General features: G+C 40.6%; 1 protein-coding gene across 1 annotated transcript; it reads left to right on the top strand.

Annotated features, from left to right (window-relative positions):
* The first annotated feature begins 5,234 nt into the window (after positions 1-5,234).
* On the top strand, positions 5,235-11,710 carry LOC124041986 (zinc-alpha-2-glycoprotein-like). The gene is made up of 9 exons (XM_046360215.1): positions 5,235-5,394; positions 6,048-6,305; positions 6,434-6,727; positions 6,953-7,243; positions 7,468-7,925; positions 8,035-8,058; positions 8,222-8,281; positions 9,616-9,645; positions 10,761-11,710. The coding sequence occupies exons 1-5, from the start codon at positions 5,316-5,318 to the stop codon at positions 7,605-7,607; spliced, it is 1,062 nt and encodes a 353-aa protein (XP_046216171.1). The 5' UTR covers positions 5,235-5,315; the 3' UTR covers positions 7,608-7,925; positions 8,035-8,058; positions 8,222-8,281; positions 9,616-9,645; positions 10,761-11,710.
* The last annotated feature ends 5,118 nt before the right edge of the window (positions 11,711-16,828 follow it).

The raw sequence follows: 16,828 nt of genomic DNA, 5'->3' as shown, positions 1-16,828 counted from the left end.
GATAATTAATTTGTTTTACTTACATTTTCAGTAACAGCTTAACCAAGAACCCATACATTTCATACCATAACATAATAGTATTAAAATAACTGGTTCTAATCTAATGTATGCATAATTAATCATTTCAACTATAATTTCCTCCAACAAGCACCCATCAAAGGAGTCATCTCAGGGGTGACAATGGATGTTCAGGTTCAATAGCTGAAGGGAATTCCTGGTGGGGTTGGTGCCTGGCGTCTGACCTGTTGGGTGAATGGATGAATGAAGCTTGGTTGTGTAAGATATGCCGTAAGAGCTTTCGTCCCCAAACCATTGCAGTGTAAAAATTGTAAAGGATTTGACCATGTTTCAAGTGTGTGCAGACGGACAGAGTATATTGATGAATGATGTGTAGAAGGACGATGGTGTTGCAATTGTGGTGGGGATCATGTTCCCGAGTTCCTGGAGAGCCCTTTAAGGGTGAAGGGGATTGAGGTGGCAAAAGTTAGCGGTCAAGCAAATCTTCTATGCGGAAGCAATAGTGATTCTAGTGAAGATATGGTTGTAGACGCACCAGAGTACAGTAAATGTTTGCTGTCAGTCAAAATATACACTGTGTGTTAAAAATGGTGATTTTGTAACATTCATTGCTACAGTTATGAACTGTAGGGCACAAGTCTAAGAAACTGGACTTTATTGTGGCTGCGGCAGAAAAGTTTTTGGGACTTAAGGATTTTACATCTGAAGACTTGCAAGGCGTACTGGCTCCAGAAAACCCACCCTCCCAGGTTCACCTTGAGCCTGTGTAGTGATCAGATCTGTTTTATTTATTTTTAACAGAAAAGTTGTTTGATTTAGTTTATTTCTTATGTTTTGCGACAGGGGGTTGTATTTTGTTACATTTTGGGGAATTCTGTTTCCTTTCTGCACAGTAGGTGGCGGGATGCACATTAAATTATGCAAAAGCCAATATATCATTTTAAAAAAAGAGCCCACAACCCAACCCCGTTTTATTTCAACTAATTGTTCAGTACAGCACCGCTTCTGCTTAACTGAATTCTTCAACTACGTTTTTTCATACTGGACGTAGGCAAGGATCCAGTCTACCTACATGAGATCATGCATTCCTACTTCATGCACCAACATCTTCACCATCATTATCCTTTTCCATATCCTCCTCCAGCCCTGATCAACACTCTCTCTAAGACCACGATGCCAACTACAGAGACCACGATGCCAACTACAGAGACCACGATGCCAACTACAGAGACCACGATGCCAACTACAGAGTCTCTAACGATGCCCAAACCAACAACCATGAAGCCACAAGATCCTGTCTATCCCACAGGGTACTATCCACAGCCTCCATATTAATACACTAGTCCAGTTTGCCACAATTATCCTCACTACCATTATCCCCATCTTCCCCCTGCCTCAGAGGTCCATTCTAAGATGTACCATAATGCAGTTTTCTAGTATTTCTATGGTGCACTGGCAGATCAATTTAATGGTCCATGTTCATACAATGCCTCCAATGTCAAGAAAAGCTGAGTCTGAATGCAACACGAAGTCAATCTTTTTTGGGGCTCCTGTTTGTTTTGAGTAATTGGTCAAAAAAGTCATGGACATGACAAGGACTTTTTTTATTATCAGAAACTCATATAGGGCCAGGTGTTTTAAAAGTTTTTTTTTTTTCATGAAAGAGGAATTCTGACAATGGTAGTGTGTAACAATGGAATTAAAAATAAGTGTTTATAATTGAAGAGGAGGAGAAGGCAAGGATTTGTTTCTTGTTGGGATGTGATTATTATCATTTATCTTTTGATGGGGATGTTAACTGGAGTCCCAGATGTATTTAGTGCCAATTCTTTGACCCGCATTGTGAAAGGAAGAAAGTTTGTCGGTTCTATGTTAAAAAAAAAATGATAAGCACTTTCCTACGCATGTGAAGTTGGGTTATATGAGGTGAGTACTACTCAGTGATGGCTTTTGTCCCCAAACCATTACAGTGTCAAAATTGTAAAGGATTTGACAATGTTTCAAGTGTGTGCAGACGGGTGGAGTATACAGAAGATCAGAGTGAAGAACGGCCGTGTTGCAATCGTGGTGGGGATCATGACCCAGACTTTGTGTAGTGACCTATAAGGGTAAAGGAGGTTGAGGTGGCAAAAGTTAGGGCAGTCCATCGGCTCTCCTACGCGTAGGCAATCAAAAGAATTGAGAGAGGAAGTGAAGTTGAATGAATGGTAGTGGATGCACAAATGTCCAGAGTTAATAGGCCTACTTGTCAACCAAGAGATCCAGACATGCTGTATGCAAAGAAAGTGGATTTTGTGGCGTTCATTGCAACTGCAATAAACTGTACGGCTCAGGTAAAAAGAAAATCAAAGAATTTGGACATCATTGTGGCTGCCGCAGGAACGTATCTGGGAATTCACAGCGGAAGATGTGCAAGGGTTATTGGAAGATGTGCTGCCCTCCCGGGCTCCTGAGATTAATTAGCAAATGGGATCAGACATTGATTATTGATTTTAACAGATGAATCAAGGAGCATGTTGATGAGTGATTTTCGGGTAGTCAATATGAGTATTCCAACATCGACATTTTAGTATTTTGTGATCTTTTATTTTCATCCCACACAGTTGGTGGCTACAGTACTTATTTTTGCGTGTAGTTCGACATAAAACCGAAAGAATAATTATTCTCATCAGCAGTCTATGCTTTAGGCTGATGATTGGGTGAATTATCAACAAATATTTAACTTATTTTTGGTCGTTTATCAACATTTATATGGGAATAATAGGCTTTTTTTTAAATGGGAGCTGGGGAGCTACAGCTCATTGAGGTAACCTTGAATGCCAACATGTACTGTGACATACTGAAGCAGAGCATGATCCCCTCCCTTCGGAGACTGGGTAGCAGGGCAGTATTCCAACATGATAACGACCGCAAACACACCTCCAAGACGACCACTGCCTTGCTAAAGAAGCTGAGGGTAAAGGTGATGGACTGGCCAAGCATGTCTCCAGACCTAAACCCTATTGAGCATCTGTGGGGCATCCTCAAACGGAAGGTGGAGGAGTGCAAGGTCTCTAACATGCATCAGCTCCATGATGTCATCATGGAGGAGTGGAAGAGGACTCCAGTGGCAACCTGTGAAGCTCTGGTGAACTCCATGCCCAAGAGGGTTAAGGCAGTGCTGGAAAATGATGGTGGCCACACAAAATATTGACACTTTGGGCCCAATTTGGACATTTTCACTTAGGGGTGGACTCACTTTTGTTGCCAGCGGTTTAGACATTAATGGTTGTGTGTTGAGTTATTTTGAGGGGACAGCAAATTTACACTGTTATACAAGCTGTACACTCACTACTTTACATTGTAGCAAAGTGTAATTTCTTCAGTGTTGTCACATGAAAAGATATACTCAAATATTTACAAAAATGTGAGGGGTGTACTCACTTTTGTGATATACTGTAAATACATGTAAAAACGTAGCCTAAATGCTGAGGATATGGTTTATGCAAGCACCAACATCTCTCTCAAAAAATTTGACAATCCCAAAATGCGCACATTCATTCAACATGTGTAAAAAACTTAGGCTCAGTCTGGTAAAAAACAACAGCTGAAAACATCATGATAACGGACAAATCCACTGGAACACAATACCAATTTGTCTTTCATATTTTGTAGGAGAGCTGGGTGAAGATGTTAAAGTTGTTCTGGCTGATACAGTGTATTTACAGGCAGTGAACTATTCAACAGTGTCAGAATATCATTCCGAGTGCCTGAGCTTTTACGTGCGCTTTTTGGAGGCTGAGAATCATCTCTCCAAATATTGCCGTCTTAATACTTCTTATGGCTGCAGGGGCAGTATTGAATAGCTTGGATGAAAGGTGCCCAGAGTAAACGGCCTGCTCCTCAGTCCCAGTTGCTAATATATGCATATTATTATTAGTATTGGATAGAAAACACTCTGACGTTTCTAAAAATGTTTGAATGATGTCTGTGAGTATAACAGAACTCATATGGCAGGCAAAAACCTGAGAAGAAATCCAAACAGGAAGTGGGAAATCTGAGGTTGGTCGATATTCAATCCAGCCCCTATTGAATACACAGTGGGATATGGATAAAGTTGCACTTCCTAGGGCTTCCACTAGATGTCAACCGTTTTTAGAAACTTGAATGAGGCTTCTACTGTGTTGTGGAACCGGATGGGAGCTGTTTGAGTCAGTGGTCTGGCAGAGAGCCAGGTCCTGGTCAGGCGCATTTCACATGATAGCAACCTGCGTTCCATGGCTTCTCTACAGACAGGAATTCTCTGGTTGGAACTTTATTGAAGATTTATGATAACAACATCCTATAGATTGATTCTATACTTAGTTTGACAAGTTTCTTCGACCTGTAATATAACTTATTTTTTTCGTCCGGCGTTCGGATGGACCTGCACGAGCGTTTGGATTTGTGTACTAAACGTGCTAACAAAAGTAGCTACTTGGACATAAATAATGGACATTATCGAACAAATCAAGCATTTATTGTGGAACTAGAATTCCTGGGAGTGCATTGCATTGATGAATATCGTCAAAGGGAAGGGAATATTTATAATGTGATTTCTGATTTCTGTTGACTCCAACATGGCGGGTAATTTTATTTATTTTCTGAGCGCCGTCTCAGATTATTGCACTTTCACTGGCTGTTGTCATATCGATCCTGTTAATGGGATTGCAGCCCTAAGATTAAGAGTTGGATTAGTTGTTGGGTTGATATTTCTATAGAAAATGTACATTCTGAAAATAGTCTACATTACCTCTCTACATTTACTGATATGAAAATGTCCATCATACCCATATGTTAAGAACAGACAACGAATATGTTGTGAACTATTTTTGGGGGGGATTGACATTGTCTTGTTATGTAGCCACAGGAAGATACTGTTTTGCAATATCCTCCACAACCTTCTAATGTAGAAGCATTATTCCAAGACAGCGTCATGTTTTTTTAATGGTTTATGGCTGTCTTTCCGTTTATAAAACATAATAATTTAAAACCTTGCTTACATTTGTATACAATCATGCATCTCTCAGTTAAATTCGGCCCGCAACCCGCCAGTTGAGGAACCCTCGTCTCGACTGGCTATTCCTTTGTGATAAATAAACTATCATAAGGATATTCACCTACCAACAAGTGACTGTAATATTATTTGACAAGTAATTGGCTCAAACTCACAGGAAAAAATATATTTTGGGAGGAGCAATGACAATTGCAGTGAAGCTCCTAATCGCTAGGACGATGAATGAGTTTAATGCCAGAATCTACCATCAGTAGCCCTCAAAATGATGAACCCTATCCGATATGTATTTATTGGACTGCTTCTTTGTTCGTTTATTTCGCAAAATGATGTAGGACCTACGGGTAAGTTATCATTTGAAAAAGCGTTTTTGAAAGTGAAAGCAAGTAATGGGGCTGTTCTGCTAGTCTAAAATGTTAACAAAACATTTTAAACTTATGTTCGTTGTATTATAGTTCAAATAAGGAATAGGGTACATAATATCTTAAACATAAAATTACATATTGAATAGATTCTATATATATGTACTCTACTAAAAAGCTAGAAAAATACTAGTTATGCATGTCATTCAGGCTATAAAACAATGGCAACTTAACTCATTTCAGTTTGAATGACAGATCAATAACACATATTTCTATATGAATTTGGTCGGATTGCCCAAAAAAGTTACATATTGTCGCTTTAAGCAAAACATCCATGCCCCTGTAAAAACGATTTTATTTCACGCATATACTCTCACGTTTATATCCACGGATTCTCGAAATGTTTAGAATTAGAAGAGTGCATTTACTGTATGTCTTATGACCGATTTTAAAAAGCATTGCTTTTATAGTCTTGCATTCATAAATGTATTTCTGATATGGCCATATGCTGTTAATGTAAATATGATTTAGGCCTACATGTAGCATATTCTATCATTTTGTTGTTTAAATAAAATATGCAGTTTAAGGTCATCAGAAGTTCTAACAGTTTTTCTCTTAACATCACCTGCTCACAGTCAAACATGTACTTGAGTACATGTACACACGCTTCAATTCCTCCCACTATGAAGTCGCTGGGTTGTTGGATGGAGAACTGGTGGACTTCTACAGCAGTGCCCTCAAGTCCCCTGTACCTAAAAAAATCTGGAATGAAGAAAGTACGAGCTTTGGATATAATGACTGGCAGGAAATTCTTTCAGCTCGACAGAAAGTTAATACGTATTTTTTATCCAGTGCTGTAGATCTGAGGAGGCACTTTGTAAAACATCCCTTAAGTGAGTTGCATTTATTATGTCATAGTTGACCATCTTTGCTTTGTCAGCGTTGTTTTAGTTCAGTTTTAGTTCAGTTTTAGTTCAGTACACTATATGAGTGTTAATCCTTTTTATCTTTGTCGTATTAGGAGGTGATATTGTGCAGATGAAACTTGGTTGTACTGTGGATATAACCATCATTGAAAGAAAAAAAACAGAGAAAGCCGTTGGCTTTGCTGAGTTTGCCTATGATGGAAACACAGTGCTGTTCCTCAGTGATAACTCAAGTATGTGGATCCCAAAAGATGTATATGCTCACGATATTCATGATATCGTACACAAATGGAACACGCAAAGCATGAAAGACCACTTGACCAACTTTGTGAATGTGGACTGTCCAGTGGCACTTGATCGTTTCCGATTATTAGAGCGCACAAACTCATGTGAGTGTTACTATTGGTTGCACTGTGGTTTTACAAATGTCAAATTTGATTAGCTGTTCCAGAGCTTTCACACAGTTTTACTGGCATGTAAATCCCCACCCGTATGGAACACATTCTTATTACTTCTCCCAATTTCAATCAGTGTCTCTTATCACCTATTTTTCCAGGTCTCATATTCATGTTCTGGAAGTAACGATGTATTTCTATGTCTCTACAACGTTGTAGCTGCTCCAAAGGTCTACACTGTCCCTGGCGGCTCTTTAAAACCTGGGTTGATCAACCTGACTTGTTTAATTACCGGATCCTATCCAAAGTCATCACCCATTGAGCTGAACCTGTTTAGGGACAACATCCTCCTAACAGAGATGGAGGGTGTCCATTCCTCAGGAGTCAGACCTAACGAAGACCACACCTACCAGCTGAGGAAGACGGTGAGGATCGACACCTCCGAGTCTGTCGTTTATCGATGTGATGTCAATCATAAAAGCTTCCCTAAACCCCGGAATTACACTTGGGGTAAAATTCTTTTTTCAATTCAATGTCTTCAAAGCATGGACACATTGATGTTTGTGAGCAATTAAAATGGTCTCTTTAAGGTCAGAATTTGTATATGTAGATATGTTTATATGTTGGAAAAATGAATGTGGACACCATTAAAGGATTATTGCACTTCGTACACTTGTATAACAACTATGCAGAAAGAAATGGAATGACTACTGTGTGCTCTTGTGTGCTTACAGAGGTGAAAAAACAAGAGGGATCAAATATTCGAATTTACATTGGACTATGCATATTGTTGCTTTTCATACTGGGGATTGTTGTACCGTTTTTCAAAAACAGATGGAGATCTGAGCCTAATAGATATTTGGCTGGTGAGTAAAGTCTATTAAACCAAATGAATGTCAGCCCAACTTAAACAGAGACAAGGGTGCTCAACCAATGAATACAGTGCATTATATTAACCAAGGTACTAACCATGCTGGTTAATGACTTATTCTCTTTATTTAGATTCATATTTTGTTAGAAGTGTTAAAACACTGGCTTGATCAGAGCCATACAGACTCTTCTCCATGTGGAACCAAACATTGTATGATACTGTACGTAGAACATAGGTTCTAGACTAATGTGAAAGGATTTCCCCCAGCTAATCCTGGAAAGAATGCTGCCCTGGGAGTTCAAGATGGAGGTAGTTTGATTGGTGAGTTTCATTCTCAGGATTGGTCTTTTCCAGGACCTCTGTTTTTATATTTGATGCTGGTGCATGATAATCATTGTGTTTTAATGTCTTCATGTATTGATTATTTTAGATCAAGGAGGTGATGCCACTTCTGGTAAGTATTCTGTTCATGCGCAGTATTCAATTTGAAAGTGATCAACAACTCTTTAACAAGTGATGAAAATTAAATAGATGTGTCTATTCCCCTGATGCATCATGTCTTGACTATCCGAAAAAGAATAATGGCATAAAATGTTTTCTTTTCTTGGCTACTGTAGTCGATCTGTCCACTGAGAGAGAAGATCTTACAAATGCACCCGATGCTGAAGGTGAAAACGGTGAGATCATAATTTCCTGGCCAGTAATGAAAGGTTATCTAGCTCTCACAAATAAAGCTAAATAAAGCCAGAATAATAATATACATGTTGAACATAGCTATAGCCATAAGTAATGTGTGTTTCACTCACTGTTAATTTTGTCAAGGTCCTGACGTCAGCGTACAGTATTCTACAACGGGGCTCTTGGACGCATTACGCAAACGTGACGTTTGCGTCTAAACAAAAAATTGCTTTATTAAGCGCTAACATACTGACCACACCGCAAAATAAATGTGCACGCATGTTATTCAATCATTGCATCCACACTGCTCACGCGTGTCTGCGTAGCGTCTACGTAACGTCTGCGTGCGGAGCCAGGCGCTAAAATAGAACTTGGTTCTATTTGTGACGCTTAACACGCTGCAAGTCCCGCCTCTCACATCTCCTCATTGGTTTTTAGGAGCATATACCCACGTGGGTGATTGAAAGTTGAACTGAGGTCCACACTCTAGTCCAGTTGGTGGTGGTAATGCACCTTAAAGTTGGTTGCCAACTGCCATATCAAGAAGAAGAAAAAGCCTGAAGGAGGAGAGGTTACTAGAAACAAACTCGGTTTACCCTTTTATCTGTGGTTTAATTGTCAGAGTAGAGGGTCTTGTGCATTTCAGGTAAAATAACAACCCAATGTTTGTATCCCAGGACAAATTAACTAGCTAGCTAAATTGCCATAAATGTTTCATGCCTCCCCGCAGCGCTAGCTGTGCCACCAGAGACTCTGGGTTCGCGCCCAGGCTCTGTCGTAACCGGCCGTGGGGCGACGCACAATTGGCCTAGCATCGTTAGGGAGGGGTTGGCCGGTAGGAATATCCTTGTCTCATCCCGCACCAGTGACCCCTGTGGCGGGCCAGGCGCAGTGCACGCTAACCAGGTCACCAGGTGCATGGTGTTTCATCCGACACATTGGTGCGGCTGGCTTCCGGGTTGGATGCGTGCTGTGTTAAGAAGCAGTAGGTTGGTTGGGTTGTGTATCGGAGGACGCATGACTTTCAACCTTTGTCTCTCCCGAGCCCGTACGGGAGTTGTAGCGATGAGACAAGATAGTAGCTACTAAACAATTAGATACCACGAAATTGGGGTAAAATAAATAAATAAATGTTTCATGCTTTTTCGACCTGTCCCCAAATTAATATAGTTGGTTCACAGTTTGTTTTGATATTTCTACCTACTGATCACGTCTGGTGTGGTTGGACAAAATCAACATGCTCGCAATGGCGTTCTAGTCAGTACAGTACACTATACTACTATAATACTATACTACTACTAATATTGATTTCTGCCTTTGCTTGTCATTTTAGATGAAGCCTATGGAAGTCGTGGAAGCTCTGGTGAGTATTACAGCACTAGCAAGGTTTCCATCCACTTGTCGAAAGATTTAGGTGAATTATCTTTTACTTGAATAAAAAAGATATGTGCATTTTACCCTCGGAGGTGTGTTTCCATCAAACTGTCTTGTTGTAGATAAAAAAGCAGTGGGTAATGATGCACTGCACATATAAAGAACTTTGCATCATGTCTTTCCATATCCCAAATAAAACAAAGTTCAATGTGTTTCCATTGCATTATATCCTTGTCTCATCGCACACTAGGAACTCCTGTGGTGGGCCGGGCGCAGTGCATTCTGACCAGGTCGCCAGGTGTACGGTGTTTCCTCCGACACATTGGTGCGGCTGGCTTCCGGGTTGGATGTGCATTGTGTCAAGAAGCAGGTTGGGTTATGTTTCGGAGGACGCATGGCTCTCGACCTTCGCCTCTCCAGAGTCCGTACGGGAGTTGCAGCGATGAGACAAGATTGTAACTACTACCAATTGGATACCACGAAATTGGGAGAAAAAAAAAATTGTATTTATCAATTAGAAGCCAAGCACCGACTATCATGTCAGCATGGGACAAACATCTACATTAGAAAACACTTTTTATGCAAAGATGTGCTGTATTTAATTATGCCTCACTATGTCCCATCCAACAGCATTGCCTACAAATAATAATTATTGATATTTAACCTATTGGAAATTACCATTAAGCTCATCGCCGTGCACTTTCACCATCCTGTGAAGTTCATCTTAATTAATTTCATCTGTAGCCTAATTTAACCCTTCATGCTTTTCCAAGTCATAGTGGGAGGACCACAACATAGCATCACGTGACTGCAAATATATAGTGACAATTGCTGTTTTCCATCAGGGCCGTCTTGAACTTTTTATCTGACAGGTTCTTTACTTGCATATAAATGGTTGGATGGGAACATAGTGAGGCATAATTAAATACAGCACATCTTTGCATGAAAAGTGTTTTCTGATGTTGATGTTTTTCCCATGCTGCCAATCATAATAGTTAGAAATATAAATTAATAATCAACAAACATTTTTTATTGACTGACAGGCCTAGTTCTTATATTAGTGCTATAGTAGCCCGCTAACAAATCTTTCTTCCATTCTCTCAGATTCAGACCTGTCACAGATTCAAATAACCTAATTGGAATTCAACACAGACCCAGCTGACAACTAGTACAGGGTCTTAAGTAGGTACTTTGAAACACTCTGATCCGATTGTCAATTTCCAAGCGTTTTACGTGCCAACTGAAGAAAACCCAGAGTTTATAATTATGCATTACCTCTGCCTGGGATCAAGTTACCAGAGGTAACTGACTACAAGAGGAGACACTCAACACTAACATGGACTGACACACAATACAGTAAAGAATACTGAGGAAATGAAGGGCTTGTTAGGGACATTTCCTTGTGTCCTGATCGTTGTCTGGCTGTTATCACAGAGCTCATTACTAAGATGGTGATAGATATTTGACTATATATTTGTAATGTTTCTGTAAAGCAGGCTAGTTACGTCCTGTGTGGCTCAGTTGGTAGAGCATGACACTTGCAACGCCAGGGTTGTGGGTTCTATTCCCACGAGGGAGCATTATGAAGTATGAAAATATATGCACTTTCTTCTGTAAGCTGCTCTTATTTTGTAAATGTACTCGGATGTCACGACTTCCGCCAAAGTTGGCTCTCCTGCCTGTTCGGGCGGTGCTCGGCGGTCGTCGTCACCGTCCTACTAGCCACTACCGATCCCTTTTTCGTTTGTCTGTTGGTTTTGTCTTATTAGTTTCACCTGTGTGTATTTTTGTTTAATTAACGCCCTTATATGTAGTAGGTTGTCCCGCCCTTGTTTTGTGCGGGATTGTTTTTGTATTCATGTCATTTGGTGTAGTACTTGTGTTTTATTCTCCGGTCTATTTTGATCCTGTGTTTGATTATTCACCCTGTGTGTTGGGTTGACCGTGTGTTTTATTCTTTGGTCTATTTTGATCCTGTGTCAGTTTATTCACCCTGTGTGTTGGGTTGACCGTGTGTCTTTGTGCGCCGGAGTATAAACTGTCGAATCACTAAAGCTGGTCTCTGCGCCTGATTCCACCCACCTTGATAAAACGTCACATCGGAATTACAAGTCATGCTGTAATTGTCCCAAACTTCTTCAACTTGGGGACAGCTCAGGGATCAAGTATCAAAAATAGAAGTTACAATGTTCTACTTTTTCATGTACTGTATTGTTAAGATATTTTATCAAGGTTGAAGATAAATGATTAAATAATTCTACCTAGAAACTTAACCATTAGGATTAGAGGTTATGTAGCATGGACAAAGGGTAATTGGAAATGGTAACCATTGTGGATGAAGGAATGTATGTGTGTGTCTAAAGTAAACAAAGAGAATCATTAACCTATGTTTGAACCGACCCAGCTATAACTCTGTGGACATAAATTAATGCAGCGAGAGCTCCTCCGGGTTTTCCGTATCGGGGGGGAGACTGGAACTGTCAGCTAAGTGGTAATAAACTTGTGAGACTTCAGGAGATAATCCAGATATAGTGTGTGCGTTAGTTGGTTGGAATGGACTTTTGAAGCTGCTTTGTCGGAGAAGAGGAGGGTCATCTAAAAACTCTATGACGAAATGTGAGGTATATTAACCAATATACATGGCATTATGACCAGCGCTCTCGAGAATAAATGCTAGGCTAATTTCGGTTGACTGGTCTCTGTCCATTTTATGCAAATAAGGATCTTACAAATTCTTAGAAACGGACAGAGTATTTTAAATTGAATTGGTTAATGAACACATAAAAACTAAATTAATCTAACATGTATATATTTTCTGCTATGATCAATTTAAATAAATGCTGTATAGCTTTAAACTCCTGATCTTTGACACTATCTCTGACCTCCCAGAAGGACACTAAATATATGTTCAAAGAACTTTTCACATCAATGAATACATGCATTTATTTAACCCACCACCATCCAGTATAATAAAGATTTGTTCATACATTAAAGTTAATTCTCATTAAATGATTTCCCCCTTTTTCTAATGTCATAAGTCATCTAATTACCGGCTTACACCGTGAATCTAATTACCGGCTTACTGAGACGTGGTTAAGGAAGAGTGTTGCTAACCTTTCTGGTTATACCCTTTTTCGGCAAGACAGATCTTCCATAGGTGGGGGAGTGGCAATCTTTACCAAGGATTACCTTCAGTGCTCGGTTGTCTCCACCAAGTCTGACCCCAAACAATTTTATTTGCTGGTTTTAAGCATTAAACTTTCAAATAGTTCTTTGTTGACTGTTGCTGGGTGCTATTGTCCTCCATCAGCACCGGCCTGTACCCTAAATGCCCTAAGCTCTCTCCTGGCCCCTTAGACTAAGTCTGAATTTGTCCTGCTAGGTGACCTAAACGGGGATATGCTTAAACCACCTGACCAAGAACTAATTATTACCAATCCCACAAGGTATGACTCCAAACACACAGAAAAGCTACTCTCCTCAACGTTATCCTCACAAATAACCCTGATAGGTATCAGTCTGGTGTTATCTGTAATGAACTTAGTGATCACTGTTTTACAGCCTATGTTCATAATGGCTGCTCAGTGAAACGACCTGTCCTGATTTGAAATAGACTCTTGTTAAAAAACTAATGAGCAAGCCTTCCTTCGTGAACTGACCTCGGTAAAATGGTATAGAATCAGCTTGATCCCCTCTGTCGAAGATAGAGTGGTATTGTCAACAAACACTCACCCATAAAGAAAATGAGAATTAAAAACAGGTTCTGCCCCTGGTTCGACTGTGATCTGGCAGAGTTACTCCACCTTAAGAATTGCATTTGGCGAAAGGCTTGGCACACGCATACTCAGGCTGACTGGCTATCGTTCAGGCAAATGAGAAATAAGTGCACTCAGGCTATCTGGAAGGCCAGTTCTCTCTGTGGGTCTAAACCCAAGAAGCTCTGGAAAACGGTTAAAGACCTGGAGAATAAACCCTCCTCCTCACAGCTGCCCGTGTTCCTTAATGTTGATGATCTGATTATTACTGACAAGAAGTAGATGGCCTTTAATCACCACTACATGAAGTCAGGATTCCTGTTTGACTCAGCCATGCCTCCTTGTCCGTCCAACACTTGGACGGGCAGTTTGTTTTATTCACTACTTTAGCACACTCCGCCAACCCGGATGTCATAGCCGTGTCTGAATCCGTTTTATCACCAACACAAGTCAATTGTCAGCTTCAAGCTATCTCTAGTAGAACCCATGTCCTCAACGCCCAGACTAACTGCAGGGTGCAGAGTGGAGACCATAAAACACAGCATTAGCAGGACAGAAATATCTTACTGTTTGTTAAGTAAATAATTGTTACATATCCAACAAATAAGGTGAATACATCATTTTTCCCTCACAGATCACTGCCTCATTGCCTGCATGCGTAATGGGTCATTGGTCAAACGACCACCCCTCATCACTGTCAAACTCTCCTTAAAATACTTCAGCGAGCAGGCCTTTCTAATCAATCTGGCCCGGGTATCCTGGAAGGATGTTGACCTCATTCCGTCAGTAGAGGATGCCTGGTTGCTCTTTAAAAGTGCTTTCTTCACCATCTTAAGTAAGCATGCCCCATTCAAAAGAACTAAGAACAGATCGAGCCCTTGGTTCACCCCAGACTTGACTGCCCTTGACCAGCACAAAAACATCATGTGGTGTTCTGCATTAGCATCGAATAGCCCCTATATCCATCCTGCCCTGCCTTTATAAAATCTTCGAAAGCGAAGTTAACAAACAGATCACTGACCATTTCGAATCCCACCGTATATTCTCCACTATGCAATCTGGTTTCAGAGCTGGTCATGGGTGCACCTCGGTCATGTTCAAGTTCCAGGGCGGCAGGGTAGCCTAGTGGTTAGAGCGTTGGACTAGTAACCGAAAGGTTGCATGTTCGAATCACCGAGCTGACAAGGTACAAATCTGTCGTTCTGCCCCTGAACAGGCAGTTAACCCACAGTTCCTAGGCCGTCATTGAAAATAAGAATTTGTTCTTAACTGACTTGCCTAGTAAAATAAAGTTTTTTTTATTTATTTTATTAAAAATTAAACAATATCATAACTGCCATCGATAAAAGAGAGTACTGTGCAGCCGTCTTCATCAACCTGGCCAAGGCTTTCGACTCTGTCAATCACCGCATTCTTATCGGCAGACTCAATAGCCTTGGCTTCTCAAATGACTGCCTCGCCTGGTACCAACTACTTCTCAGATAGAGGTCAGTGTGTCAAATCGGGGGGCCTGTTGTCCGGACCTCTGGCAGTCTCTATGGGGGTGCCACAGGGTTCAATTCTCTTGCTGCTGGTGATCCAAAATTAAACTGATTTTGCAACAAAGCCTCCTTCACTCATGCTGCCAAACATACCCTTGTAAAACTGACCATCCTACCAATCCTTGACTTCGGCAATGTCATCTACAAAATAGCCTCCAACACTCTACTCATCAAACTGGATGTAGTCTATCACAGTGCCAGCCGTTTTGTTACCAAAGCCCCATATACTACCCACCACTGCGACCTGTATGCTCTAGTTGGCTGGCCCTCACTACATATTCATTGCCAAACCCACTGGCTCCAGGTCATCTATAAGTCTTTGCAAGGTAAAGCCCCGCCTTATTTCAGCACACTAGTCACCATAGCAACAGCCACCCGTAGCACGCGCTCCAGCAGGTATATTTCACTGGTCATCCCCAAAGCCAACACTTACTTTGGCCTCCTTTCCATCCAATTCTCTGCTGCCAATGACTGGAACGAATTGTAAAAATCACTGAAGCTTGAATTTTATATCTCCCTCTCTAACTTTAAGTATCAGCTGTCAGAGCAGCTTACTGATCACTGTACCTGTACACAGCCAATCTGTAAATAGCCCACCCAACTACTTCATCCCCATATTGTTATTTATCGTCTTGCTCTTTTGCACCCCAGTATCTCTACTTGCACATCATCATCTGCACATCTGTCACTTGTTAATGCTAAATATAATTATTTTACCTCGATGGCCTATTTATTGCCTTACCCCCCTAATCTTCTACATTTACACACACTGTACATAGATTTTTCTATTGTATTATTGACTCTACGTTTGTTTATGTGTAACTCTGTGTTGTTGTTTTTGTCGCACTGCTTTGCTTTATCTTGGCCAGGTCGCAGTTGTAAATGAGAGCTTGTTCTTAACTGACCTACCTGGTTAAATATAGGTCAAATAAAAATTAAAAATACCCACTAGTTGATACTTATTTATAAAACCCTCTTAGGCCTCACTCCCCACTATCTGAGATATCTACTGCAGCCCTCATCCTCTACATACAACACCCGTTTTGCCAGTCACATTCTGCTAAAGGTCCCCAAAGCACACACATCCCTGGGTCGCTCCTCTTTTCAGTTCGCTGCAGCTAGCGACTGGAACGAGCTGCAACAAACACTCAAACTTGGCAGTTTTATCTCAAACTCTTCATTCAAAGACTCAATAATGGACACTCTTACTGACAGTTGTGGCTGCTTTGTGTAATGTATTATTGTCTCTACGTTCTTGACCTTTGTGATGTTGTTTGTGCCCAATAATGTTTGTACCATATTTTGCTGCTACCAGGTTGTATTGCTACCATGATGTTGTTGTGTTGCTACCATGCTGTGTTGTCATGTGTTGCTGCCTTGCAATGTTGTTGTCTTAGGTCTCTCTTTATGTAGTGTTGTCTCTCTTGTTGTGATGTGTGTTTTGTTCTATATTTATATTGTATTTGTTTTAAATTTTTAATCCCAGGCCCCCGTCCCACCAAGAAGGCCTTTTGCCTTTTAGTAGGCCGTCATTGTAAATAAGAATTTGTTCATAACTGACTTGCCTCGTTAAATAAAGGTTAAATAAAATAAATACATAAATAAAATGATCTCCAAGTGTATATGACATGATACACTTCCAACACACATTTTTATACCATTCTGGTCTTGACTTTATCACTCGGAGGTGGTTTAGTCAATTGTTCAGTGAATTCTGCTTGTGTTATTTTGCCAAAATAATGCCTAGGCTTTAGCTCAGCGGACTTACACAGTTATGTTTTACAGTAACAACCTGGGTTTATACCCGGTTGGACTTTTCCCTCTTCCCTTCCTTCAATTCCACATTTTGTCCACTATGGGAGAATCTCAATTGCAT

This window comes from Oncorhynchus gorbuscha, linkage group LG08 (assembly GCF_021184085.1).
Source record: "Oncorhynchus gorbuscha isolate QuinsamMale2020 ecotype Even-year linkage group LG08, OgorEven_v1.0, whole genome shotgun sequence".
Lineage (NCBI taxonomy): Eukaryota > Metazoa > Chordata > Actinopteri > Salmoniformes > Salmonidae > Oncorhynchus > Oncorhynchus gorbuscha.
This window is presented reverse-complemented; position numbering and strand designations above follow the sequence as displayed.

Bases quoted from the DNA above. Each gene is read 5' to 3' on its own strand.
- LOC124041986 (XM_046360215.1), top strand. From the start codon at position 5,316: ATGATGAACCCTATCCGATATGTATTTATTGGACTGCTTCTTTGTTCG. The intron at 6,728-6,952 runs GTGAGTGTTACT...ACAACGTTGTAG, and splicing joins ATTAGAGCGCACAAACTCAT to CTGCTCCAAAGGTCTACACT. The intron at 7,244-7,467 runs GTAAAATTCTTT...GTGTGCTTACAG, and splicing joins ACCCCGGAATTACACTTGGG to AGGTGAAAAAACAAGAGGGA.